General features: G+C 32.1%; 1 protein-coding gene and 1 pseudogene across 1 annotated transcript; both read right to left on the bottom strand.

Annotated features, from left to right (window-relative positions):
• Positions 1-214: 214 nt before the first annotated feature.
• On the bottom strand, positions 215-943 carry LOC145056847 (early light-induced protein 2, chloroplastic pseudogene; annotated as a pseudogene).
• Positions 944-1,731: 788 nt separating this feature from the next.
• LOC145060166 (uncharacterized) lies at positions 1,732-3,154 on the bottom strand. Its single transcript, XM_079007878.1, has 3 exons — positions 2,833-3,154; positions 2,343-2,654; positions 1,732-2,150 (listed from the first exon to the last, which is right to left on the bottom strand). The coding sequence occupies exons 1-3, from the start codon at positions 3,152-3,154 to the stop codon at positions 1,732-1,734; spliced, it is 1,053 nt and encodes a 350-aa protein (XP_078864004.1).
• Between the last annotated feature and the right edge of the window lie 10,053 nt (positions 3,155-13,207).

Below are 13,207 nucleotides of genomic sequence, written 5' to 3'. Positions count from 1 at the left end.
TCTGAATTAATGATCACCTTCAACATTCAAAGAGGAAGTTGTGAAACTAGGATGTCAATATCTTTGTAGACTTTGACTCTTATATTGCTAATCTAGGTTCATTCCTCAAAAAAATTATCTTAGTATGTTGTTTGTTTATTTTTGTAAAAAGAATTTTATATTGAAAGATACCACAATCGTTCGATTTGATTGATCATATTTGTTTTATACTATATTATCAAAAAAACATGATTTTCATTATTTGAACTATGTATGGTAAATCGATACACATAAATATTCAAAAGAATATACATTTGCCTATCTTAGATGTAATTCTGTAATAGAAAAGTCTATGATACATTATCTAGACAAGGGCACTGCCTTTAACATATTCAGTAAAAGCCAAAGCCACCAGACCCAACATCGCAACCCGCCCATTCCAAAGCTCTGCATCTGATGTCATCAGTCCACTCGACTTCGACTGCACACTCACTCCTTTAAACAACGGCACCAACGACGCTAACGTCAACACCACACTTGTCCCGACAAATACCGCAACACCGCCGTTGCCGATCTGGGTGAACACGTCTTGACCGCTGCTCAGTTCCACAGCCATAGCCGACACAAACCCTATCATGGCTAACCTTCCGTTGATCCTCTCCGGTGCAGGTCCACTAAACGCCAACACGTCAGAGAACTTCGTGCTGACCTTTGGAGCAGGTGGCGGAGGAGGAGGAATGTTGATCTGTGGTAGTGTTGGGGTGGTTGCTGGTTTTGAAACCTCCGGTTCACCGCTTTGAGGTGTTTGTGACATACATTTGACGGAGAAGGTGGGAGTTTTCTTGAGGAGTGTGATGGGAGTTGCCATGAAGATTGAAGAAGCAGCCATGTCGGAAAAGATGGTGGTACTTTTGAGTTTTGAGGGAGGAGAGAAGGTAGTTGTTGATGGTGGTTAAGGAGGAGGATGGAGGGTTTTATATGGGAGGGGGAGGGGTTAAAGACAAAGTAGTGGATATTTAGAGGGCCACGTTAGTGACATTTCACGTGGCCTTCGAAATGGCCGATGAAGGGTGATTGTGGTGAAAAAGGCCTCTACATCTACACTTGTTTCTTTGATTATTTGTGCCTTTGTGGTGGGGTATGTCGACGATTGAAATTTGTGTGGTATTTTAGGGTTTTAAGTTTTAACTTGTGTCTGGAACTTTCGATTTTGTAAATCATTTATGCATTGTATTCCTCACCTGACAACAAACTTATTGCAATATAATTTCTTATCTTGACATTTTATTTGATTTTTAAGATTTTTTTATTAGTTGAATTTGCATTGTTTTGTGAAAAAGTAAATTATGAATAGTTTATTATAAGTTGACTTTTAATAAAAATGTTTATAGAGTGTCTAAAGGGTGTCAATTTAGCTAACACCTTTTTAATATTTATCATTGATGTTCTATTTGTATTTTATATTAAATAATTAATAGTTAGTTAGTAGTTATTAGTTTTTTACATGTGTATCTATTAGGACCGAATAGGTTAGTTACAAGTAGGGGTCTCGGTCTACATGGCAGGGCCGGCCCCAAGATATTGAAGACCATGTGCGATTTAACAAAAAATAGGCTCTAAAATTTGAAAGATCTCAAAATTTAAGCAAAAAAAAAATTATAGTTTAATTTTCTATTGCAAATACATAAAATTAAAATTTCATTCAAAATAATACAAAAAAAAATTAGCTTCTACTTGAAAACAGTCATCCTTCTAATATTCGTTGAAATAAACTTTTTCAATAGCATCTTCATAAGTAACTTTATCCAACATATTACGCTCAATCGTCATCAAAGCCAATCCATTAAGTCGTTCTTGAGTCATTGTAGATCTTAAGTAGGACTTCAGAATCTTCAATTTTGAAAAACTCTGTTCTGCAGATGCAACAGTAACAGGAATAGTCAACATAATTTTATATGTAATAGATGTAATAGGAAAACAATCAACACGTTTTAAAAAATTTAGAATATCAATTGCTGTCAATTTTTCCTTAGGCAAGAGATGTAAAAGTAATTTTAATTCAACATATAAGTCATTTCCATCAATATCCGATTGCTCATCTTTCTTGAGTGAAGTTTCAAGAGACATACAACAAGACTTTAATGTTATATCATCTAATGAAAGCAATTTTTCTGAATTAAATAAAAAGCCAAATATTTTATCATATTATTGATATAGTTCAAACCTTGTAGTTAAAGAACTAATTGCTTGATCAACAATATAAATAAAATATTTAACTCTAAATTTCTCTTGGGCGGATTGTGAAAAACTACAAGAAGTGTCGTTTGAAATCTCATCAAAATGTTTTTTTATTTTAGGTTCACGTTTTTTAGGAAATATTGGATCGATCCCCATTTCTAAGGCAATATCTTTTGCGGTTTGTAAAGCATTTAAAAACCCATTTTCTTTATATTCCTTAAAATACGAAATTAACCCCATTATTTTTTCCATAGCAACATCAATAAACATATCTTTTGATTGCAATTGTTTGCTAATTAAATTAATAGTGTTTAACATTTCATACCAAATTACTAATGCCAATATAAACTCAAAGTTGCCAAGTTCATTTTTTGCTAAGGATTTAGCTTCACTTGTTATTTTTGGATCATTATCATTTTTGGCTACTTGAAGTAAAGCTTTTTATATATCAAAAATTTGAAATCTTATAGCTTTAACATTATCAACACGACTCTCCCAACGAGTGGATGACAACGATTTAGGACTTACCCCTTTCACATTATCTTTTAAAATTTGTCATCTCTTAGTGGAATTTGCAAAAATTGTATAGATACATTGTATTGTTCCAAAAAAAACCTTTAGCTTTACCACAAGTATTAGCCATATCACATAAAGTTAAGTTCAAACTATGACAACCACAAGGAGTATAAAAAGCCCTTGAATTTATATCTAAAAGCTTTTTTTGGACTCCTTGATGTTTTCCTTTCATATTTGATCCATTATCATAACCTTGTCCACGTACATTATTAATGTCAAGATCAAGCAAATTCAATTCATTTTGTAAAACATCATAGAGTCCTTGGCCGGTTGTATCATTTACATCTAAAAACCCTAAAAAAGACTCTTCAATGCAAACAACATTTGACAAGACATCTACATATCTTAAAATAATAGTCATTTGCTCTTGGTAACTTATATCAGAAGTACAATCAAGTATTATAGAAAAATATTTTGCATTTTTTATGTTTTTAATAATCATAGACTTTATTTCTGAAGAAAGCAAAAGTATTAATTCATTTTGTATCCTATGCCCAAGATAATGTTTATGGATACCAATTTCATTTGTAATACGTTGTATATGGTCATAAGAAACCATGTCAAATTCAGCCAACATTTCAAATAAGCCTAAAAAATTTCCATTTTTATCTTCATACAATTTCTCATTAGTACCACGAAAAGCTAGATTATGTTTAGCAAGAAATTTCACAATAGAAATAATTCTTAACAAAACTTGTCTCTAATGAACTTTTTCTTTTTCTAATTGTTTTTGAGCCGCATTATCAATAGTTTTATTTTTTTGTAATCTTAAATGCAAATCATACCAAGTATTTATATTTTTAACATGTTTCATACTAGTTTCATACTCTTTAATTCTAGTGTTAAGATGTATCCAATCCCTAAAACCCTCATTTGCTAATTGACCCTTCCGACACCCTTTTCGAAATATTTTACAACAAAAACAAAAATTTTTATCAATTTCTTTAAAATAAACAAGCCAATCTCTATCACATTTTCCCCCATTTTGTAAAGTTTTAGTATAATATGTTGCAGAAAATCTTCTTAAATATTTATCTTTAGGACCTTTTGTAAGAGACAAATCTCTTTTAGGACCTTTCAACACTAAAATATTTATCATACTAGAATCAAGAGCATCCCAATTTCTTGGATCAAATATATCAAAAGTGTGAAAATCAACATTATCATCAACAACAACATTATGATTATCATTAAAATCAACTTTATCACTAACATTAACATTAACATTAGCATTAACATCAACATCAACATTATCATTAACATCAACATCAACATCAACATCAACATCAACATCAACATTATCATTTTATCAAGATTAGCTTCATTAACATTTTGTGTTTCATTTTCCGTAAAGTTTTGTGTTTTTTTTGTTATAAACTTATCCATAGATCCTGCTTGAGTTTTATTATCTTCTTCATTTTTTTGTTTTTTCTTACGTTTTTCATATCCAGATGCATATTTTTTTATTTTAGGAGGCATAATAAGTTATAGAAAAGAAAGAAACGACCTTATTTATGACTTCCAATTTATAGATTCCTTCTTGGTTCAGATTTTCCACACTTCAAATCACCAAAAGAATGTAACAAAACTGCAAAGAAAAAAAATCAGAATATGCTTCTAAAGAAATCACAAAATCTGCAATAATATCATATAAGAAATCCAAAAATTACCTTATTATCATCGACACTTCAAATCAAAAAAACAAGAATATGATTCTAAGGAAATCAGAAAATTTGCAATCTGAAATGATGAGATCATAAATTCATAATTACTTCTTAGTTCTTACAAATTCGAAATTATCATAAACAAAAAAACATAAAAAGTAGAAATCTGAATTAGAATTTACCTCAATTCCTTGTTCCTTCTAAGTTCAAATTTTTGAAAACTGATATCACTGTTGATTGTTCATCCTGATTTAGTAATTTGGAATTAAAGAAAATGAAAAAAGAAGAACCGATAAGAAATCTGAAATTATCAAATTACTCAATTAGAAAAAACAAACCCATGAAACAAAAAACTAAAGTTTAATTTTAGTATTATACCTTTGATTTCGAAACTCAAACTGTAAGACTGTAAGACTGTAAGATTTTGAAGCTTCTTATTTCGAATTTTGATTGTTCTGAATTCTGATATTGAACCTTCTGATTTCGAAATTTGATGGCTTTGAATTCTTCTTTTGAATCTTCTAAAATTGTTGGTAATCTTTGTAAAAACTGATCAGTGAAGAAGAAGATAAAGAAGGAAGAAATAAGAAGTGAAGGTAAATTGATGGAATAGAATGAATGATAAATGAATGTAAATTGATGTTACCATTCCAGCAATGATGATTCCTATTATCCATGCGTGCGTTACCAATGAAGAAACCGAAGAGTTCTCTTTTTCCCGAAAATTGAGTTCCTGCTCCCTCTTGCCTGCTTCCTGCGTTCGTTAACTGAGTATATAGATGGATATAACCTAAATTTTTTGGGCCAAATGAACATACCCTATTAAAGAATGAAAAAAGAATGGGCCCTCTGATTTTTTGGGCCATGTTCAAAGGCACTGGATGAACTTGCTTTGGGCCGGCTCTGCTACATGGTAATTATAGCAGGAGGCCATATCCGTCAAGGATGAAAGGCTAAGCTAATAATCGGAATGGTGGAGCAAGAAGGTTCAAGGTCAAAATAAAGAAACTCCTTTTAAAGAATTTCTATTAAGTAGTGACAATTGGGAAAGAAGAGAGGTCAAAGAAATATTTACAAGGTGACAAGAAATTGGAAGAAGAAAGCAATAACTAAAGCAAAGCTTATGACATATGAAAAGTAAAGAGAGGAAATTGTATATACAAGTTTGCCAAATCCAAAAAGAATTGCAAAATGGACTTGGGGACACATGTATTATATTGAGGATGACAGCGGTCTGTCTCTAATAAAAAAATATGTATATTAAGAGGAAGAGTAAATTACACGAATGGTCCCTATGGTTTGGGCTAATTTGTACGTATGGTCTCTAACTTATTATTTACTTAACGATGCTACTTTGTTGGTGAGGGATTCCAATATTAAGGACATTTATGTGTGTTAACTGCTCCAAAATGAGTTTCTATGTATGAATATTAAAAAACAAACTGAAAAGTAAGGAAGTGAAGACTGATTTAAGGGAGATGGGGAAATAGAGAGTTGTTGGTCTATACCAAATCGATATTATTGTGTGGTGGTCATTGGGGGAGGATGATGTGTGATGTGGCTAGAGAACCTTCTTAATTGTATCTCAAAGTCGACCGACCAATATATTAGAGGAGTTTTTTTTTTTGGAACAACATAAAATTTTATAAAAACTAGCAGGAAGCAAGGAAAAACAGCATTACATAAGAGTGCAAGCTAAAATAGGATTACGAAGCTCATAGACCCAAATGATTTTAGCTTTTCTACTCCTATTAGCAATCCAAAAATACGACTTATTGACCACACAAAATCCAAAATTTTATCAAAGGAGTACCGAATAGATATTGTTATATCGTTACTCCCAAAATTTATTAGTGAGTTAAGGATGACCTTGGGAATAAATTTTTACGATATATAAACAAGTAATCTATCAGTTTTATTAAATCTATGTTAATACTAGATTTTGTGACATCTAATTTTTTTACATCATTTGATTTTTACAAGTATTAGGAAACTTTTTCTCTTTGCTTTGTATGTTAAATATGTGGTTCTTGTTTGTCAAGCTGACTAAGTCAATTTAGTGACGGTTTTGTGGCAGTTTGTAAATGTCAATATGATAGTTTTCAGATAAGGAGTTATATCCCTTTTTGGTTATTTAAATCTGGTACACACAAGAATCATAACATTTTCATTCTCTGTTGTTGTCACTGAATTTTATCCAATTGATATTTTGATTGTACCATCAAAATAATTCAATTTGAAAGTGTATCATGACTTTCAATGGTATCCAAGCAATCGAAATAACCCGTTTTTCTAACATTAGGAAGGGTCACTTTTCCAACATATGATAGTGCTAGGCCAAAAGACCTTTGTTTTAATTGAATATCATTGTAATAACCCAAAAATCAGGGGTAACAATTTCATTTTTAATATAACCCAAACATAGATATCATTTATTCCAATCATTACAAAACATTGTTAATTAAAACATTTATCAGAGTTCATCCCAAAATCATTCATTGTGGAAAGCATGGGTGTGTACGCTGCGGTCAAGCTGAGCCCTTCCTTTCCTAAAGTTAAATATCTGAAACCATAAACAAAACTGTAAGCACGAAGCTTAGTGAATTCCCCAGAGCATACCTCATACAATCCACAACATCTCATAATATTTATTAGTTATATTAGCTACATATCCACATAAGTCATATCAATCATATAAGCCATGAATATAAACATATAAGGATGTCGTGGGCTCGTCCCCAGGGTCTTACTCCAGGATGTCATGGGCTCCCCACATGGTCTTACACCTAAGTGCCACGGGCTCTCCCATGGTCTTTAATAGGAAAACCATGGGCTCTCCACATGGTCTTACATTTGGTTACCATGGGCTCTCCCGGTCTTTAGTAAGAAAGTTATGGGCTCTCCACATGGTCTTACATCCAGGTGCCATGGGCTCTCCCATGGGCTTTCATGCAAGTATCACAAAGACAGCTAGCATACCACATACCACATAGTCAGCTAGTATACCACTTAATCACTAGCATACCACATATACGTGCATACCAGACATATTAATAGTGAATCTACATTAACACTACAACATAGTAAGAAAGCCATAGGCTCTCCACATGGTCTTACATCCAGGTGCCATGGGCTCTCCCATGGTCTTCCATACGAGCATACCACATATACCACTAGCATACTTCCTATGACATAACCAGCTAACATGCCACATAATACAACTTTAGCTAGTGTATCACATAACATAAAATGGGTTGACATTGGTGCCTTCGACCCGTTGGTATGGTGAGGAGACTCACTTCGCATTGCTCAAGTTCCACGGGTAAAATCTTAGCTGCTGGTTGACAGGTTCCTGAACTGTCAACATCAAAACGACACCCAATTAATAATTGGGTTCCAATACATAACCATAATTCCATGGTTAGGGTAAAAGACTATTTTACCCCTGACTTAGCTTTATTCAACTCCAAGGCCCAATCCAAAATCCCAAAAGTCAAACTATGGACCAAAGCCCAACATATGGCCTAATTTTCCAAATTGGACCCAAACCTCTACATGGGCTTATCTTAAGGCCCAACCATTTAATCCAGTCTCATAATCATCAAGGCCTAATTATGGCCCAATTTTCCAAATTGGGACCAAGCCTTTCCAACGGGCCTTATCCTAAAGACCAATAATTTCCTTAGTCCATAAATATGTTCCCAATTGGCCCACAAAGGCCCACATCAACTCAGTCCAATAAGTGGCCTAATAAGAACCCAAACCCAATTAGGGTTTTTCACATAAAATGACGATTAGGGTTAAGTGTTCCTACTTAACCTGTTAAGGACTTAATCTATTAAGGATTTAATTGTAACGTCATGATTTTTCGCCCAAAAATTTAATTTATTTTTAAAATCTTTTAACGTAAAATGCAACAGAAGAGTGTACACATTATTTATTTTAAAAACATTTCAAACCACCAAGTTACGTTCAATTTAAAACCAAAATATCAAAAGTATTTAATTGTAGTGGAAGCATAAGTATCAAAAATTAAATAACGTTTCCAAGTGGCATCTTTATTCTAAGGATAAACTACCAAAAAATGACCCCATCTCACCAAGCGAAGCTCTTAAGCTACCTGTCCCAATCATAAAGGCACAAAGCAAAGAAACAAGTGTCAACAAATGCTTCGTGAGCCAATAAGAGTTTATACACAATCAAAGGGAAAACATATCATCCCTTAACGGGTCAATCATTCAAATTTTAATCATATAAACAAAATTCACATACCAATCAATAATCAATCATCTTTCACATAAAATTCAATCATTCAACTTTGTATCATCCATTCACATATCATTCATTTATGTAACATCAATTGTATTTCATGCATAATCATATCGTAATCGTATATCATCATATAAAAAAATGTATCATAATCGTATAGGCATAGGTAGTCTCGTAGTAATACCTAACCCAAAAGGAAAACCCGTTCGCTACTTGTGTGTCTGGACAACCAAGTGCTTTAGGTGGTTCGTGACTCCCACCCGCCACACCGACCCCAAGACTCCACTTTCACTACTCTGACTATGCAATGTACAAGTACATCGCGGTGCCGTTCTGGTGTTGGTACAAGCAGTGGCATTCGTCCGCCACCTCCCAACACCTACGTGATGTCTGTACAAGCCTCGTTCGAATGGCCAACATCACTCTAATCCGCAAACACCAAAGTGTACGCGTACAATGTGTCGCACGGGCATCTAGAAAGACCGATCAACTCATAAATGGATTAAGCTCTTTTCCTAGAAGGTATTTCTCAACTAACGAGGCTCGAATGTATCCGGATAGGGTTTCATGCTAAGTGCTAGGTCCTACCCTTGCCCTCTATGCATAACCCCACATAATCGATCGTAAATCAAGTACAAGCATACAATATTCGTATTATCATAACCAAGATTCATAACATCTCCCTATCTAATAAACAAAACCTGTTTGAAACGTGTCCTAACAAAAATTCACTTTCTTGCCAATGTTAAATCCCATTTTTACCCCTGCTTGGTTTCACATAGCATTACATACGGAAATTAGATATGGAAATATGGCAATTTGAATGTGGAATTTGGAATATGGATGGAAATCGAATGGAATATTGAATCAATTTCGTTATATGCCCGATTAAGAGCATCTTTTTATTGTATCAATATCAATCATATCAATTACATTTAAATTTGATTATTAGGTCGATTTGATCTTATTATGTTCAATATATACTTGAAGCATACAAATATGAATCATTCTTTACAGCATCATCTTCCAATAATCAAGCATCATCCATACTTCAGTTATTAGATATTCAATCAGCGGCTTCAATCATTCGGTAAGTTTCTTCTTCTCAATTCTGCTTCTCATTGTGTATATGTAAGCCCCTGCTTCTCAATGTCTGTGTTAATTGCAAAAGAACGATCAAAAACTTATTTGACAATCATAATTCGTCTGAATATGGTTCTGTTCATCTATCGCTCCCCTTTCTCAGTCGAGAGATACCATCGCAAATTACCAATCGCAGGCGGCATGCCCTCTCTCTCTACCCCCATCGCAATCTGCTTTACTGCTTACATTGCTTCTTCGAGTCTATCCCATTGAACTATTGAAGGTACGCCTGTGATTGGTAAATAATCAGATTTATATGAATTAGGACTTAGGCCACATTAACGTTGTATGTTATTGTTTTACTTATAATTACCGATTTTATCACTGAGGCTGTCAAATTCTATGTTTTTTGTTTTTCTGAACCTGATATGCTTGATATATCATAATCTGTAAATCTGTAAAATATGGAGAATGTATTTTCATCTTTTTATCTAATTCTCTGTTTTTTGTTTTTTCTGAACCTGATATGCTTGAATCACTGAGGTTGTCCTTGTTTGTTTTTCATCTTTTTATCCGCCTACTACTCCAGGGACATATTGGTAATTTTCACATCAGGGGTATATAGTTTATTTGAATATGTTTGAATATTTTATAATACTTTATTGTATTATTCAAAATCTTTTTATCCACCTACTACTACAGGGACATAATTGTAATTATGTTTGTCTTTATATGTTCTGTGTAATTTTGTTCCATTATTTTTTCTTAATATGTTATGTCTTTCTGTGTAATTTTGTTCTATTTTAGTTCTGAACCTGATATGCTTGATATTTCAGAATCTGTAACTATGGAATTGGAAGTCAATTCATCAACATCATCCTCCCTAATAGTATCCTTTCCATCAATGCTTATCTTTATATAACATAATAAACATTAGTTCCAATAGTTACAAAGTAAAATAACAGAAGGAAAGAAAAATGTATTCCAACAGTACAGTACAAAAAAAAATTATATGTGCAACAAAATTCGAAAATATTACATATAATGGCATTGTACTTTTGTTTTTCATGTTATAAGTAAGTTCAATGGACGAAAATGCCCTGTTTGTTTTTCATCTTTTTATCCGCCTACTACTCCAGGGACATATTGGTAATTTTCACAGCAACGGTATATAGTTTGTTTGAATATGTTTGAATGTTTTATAATAATTTATTGTATTATTCAGAATCTTTTTATCCGCCTACTACTCCAGGGACATAATTGTAATTATGTTTGTCTTTATATTTTTTGTGTAATTTTGTTCCATTATTTTTTCTTAATATGTTATGTCTTTCTATTATAGTGACAATGGCAGATAGAAATGTCACTTTGATCAAAGACTTAGACAACATGAGGGATGATTACACACTAAAAGTGTGTATTATCCGGCTGTGGAGATCATTATCCAAAGTTAACCCCAGTATTGTCAAAGCACTTGAAATGATATTAATGGATGAGATGGTAAAATATCCTATTCTAATTACATTATTCAAAATTATTATTTTTTTTGTTTATTTGCTCATTCCAATAATATTATTTAAAATCATTCATGGTCAAATAATTGATTCAATGTTGACCAATTTATATAAATTAATATACAATTGTTTCGCAATATATATAATATTCTTACGATATGTGAATAGGGTACAAAAATCCGAGCAAGTGTCTACCCAAGAGATTTCCAAAGGTTTGAGTCAAAACTGAAAGAAGATAAAGCAATTTACATCCGATCCCCCACTATAGCTCCAAACAGATACACTTTTAAAATAAGTGATGTACTCTCCAAGTTAAACTTGCATGGACGAAAAACTGTTAATGATTGTCTAACTTTTCAGTCCAAAACAACATATGACTTTTGTTCTGTATCGTTTGAAAGCATTATTTCTGCAACAGCTACATCTAATAACTCAATTGGTAAATTTTTCCCCTATTTAATTGCATCTTATATTTAATTCTTTAATTTTACATCATTTTGACATATTGTATTATCATTTTGTAGATGTTATTGGTGAAGTTGTTTCGTTAGGAAAGCTTGATTCCCGTGATGTTAGCAAATCCAAACATAGGCTAACTTTACAAATCATAACTTTTCTTATATTATATCTTATATTATTATTATTATTATTATTATTATTATTATTATTATTGTATATTAAATTGATTAGGTTACAACTGCCATATGTAATTTTATTATTATATTATCATTTAACCTGTACTGTTTTTGTAGAGGTTTGCAGGTTAACGTCACATTGTTTGGAGATATTGTATACCAATTGATTTCTTATCTTGAAGCACATAAAGAAGTTGGTCGTGTGGTTGTTATTTTGCAGTTTGCAAGACTTAATGTCTATAACGGTACATTTCTTATAAAAGGACCCCTTTGTCATTTTAGGTTTTTATATTGCTCATTATTTTGACTATTTTAACAGTTATTATAAACACACACCGATGTTCATAAATGTTGATCTTCCCGAAATTGTTACATTCACAGATAGGTAACAATCTATTTTAATAATTCATTGTTTTTTTGTTTCTTTTTAATAATTTTACTAATTTCATAATTAATCTATCAAATAAAAAAAACAACATGGTTGGATTACGAGGACTTCAAAATCCTTCTTCTTCTTTGACCGTTGATAGCTCTCAATCATACAATGAATATGATGACTTTTTGACAAATCACAACGTTAAAAATGTTGTCGATTTGCTAGAACCACAAGAGGTATGTGAATAATTTAGTTTTTTTAATGTGATTTTGTTATCTATTATTCGTTTATTATAATATTATAATTGTATTTTTTTTATGATTCTTTTTGTATTTTATATTTTTTAAGGTCGGGAAATATATCATTGTTGGTACCATTTATGGTATCTGACAAGATATTGATTGGTATTATGATGCGTGTTCAAAATGTGGAAGGAAGGTTGAACCAAGAAACGTTTTCAACGGTCCAGATAGTGGTGATGCAAGTGTGGTTGTTGAATGTTATAATTCTAAGTGTAAAAAAAGGAGATATCTTCAATTCCAAGGTTTTTAAAATTTAACAAGTTCACCCGCACAAATTAAATACATTAACAAACATTACACATTAAACATATTTAATATTTAATATGATATTTATGTCGTACTTTTTTGTAGGTATAAAATACCTATTCGTGTCCAAGATGAATCTGGAACAATCACACTCACTATGTTTGATAGAGATGCTTATAAACTCGTCAAAAAACGTGCAAGTGAACTCATAGAGAAAATCAAACAGAAATACTATAAATATATTATTTGTTTTATTAAATTCTATTATATATTTGATTTTATCTATATTAATGTGCTTTTAACCATAACAATATTACATAACTCA

The sequence above is a fragment of the Lactuca serriola genome, chromosome 6, assembly GCF_051521515.1.
Source record: "Lactuca serriola cultivar US96UC23 chromosome 6, Lser_US96UC23_V15, whole genome shotgun sequence".
In the NCBI taxonomy this organism is placed as follows: Eukaryota; Viridiplantae; Streptophyta; class Magnoliopsida; order Asterales; family Asteraceae; genus Lactuca; species Lactuca serriola.
This window is presented reverse-complemented; position numbering and strand designations above follow the sequence as displayed.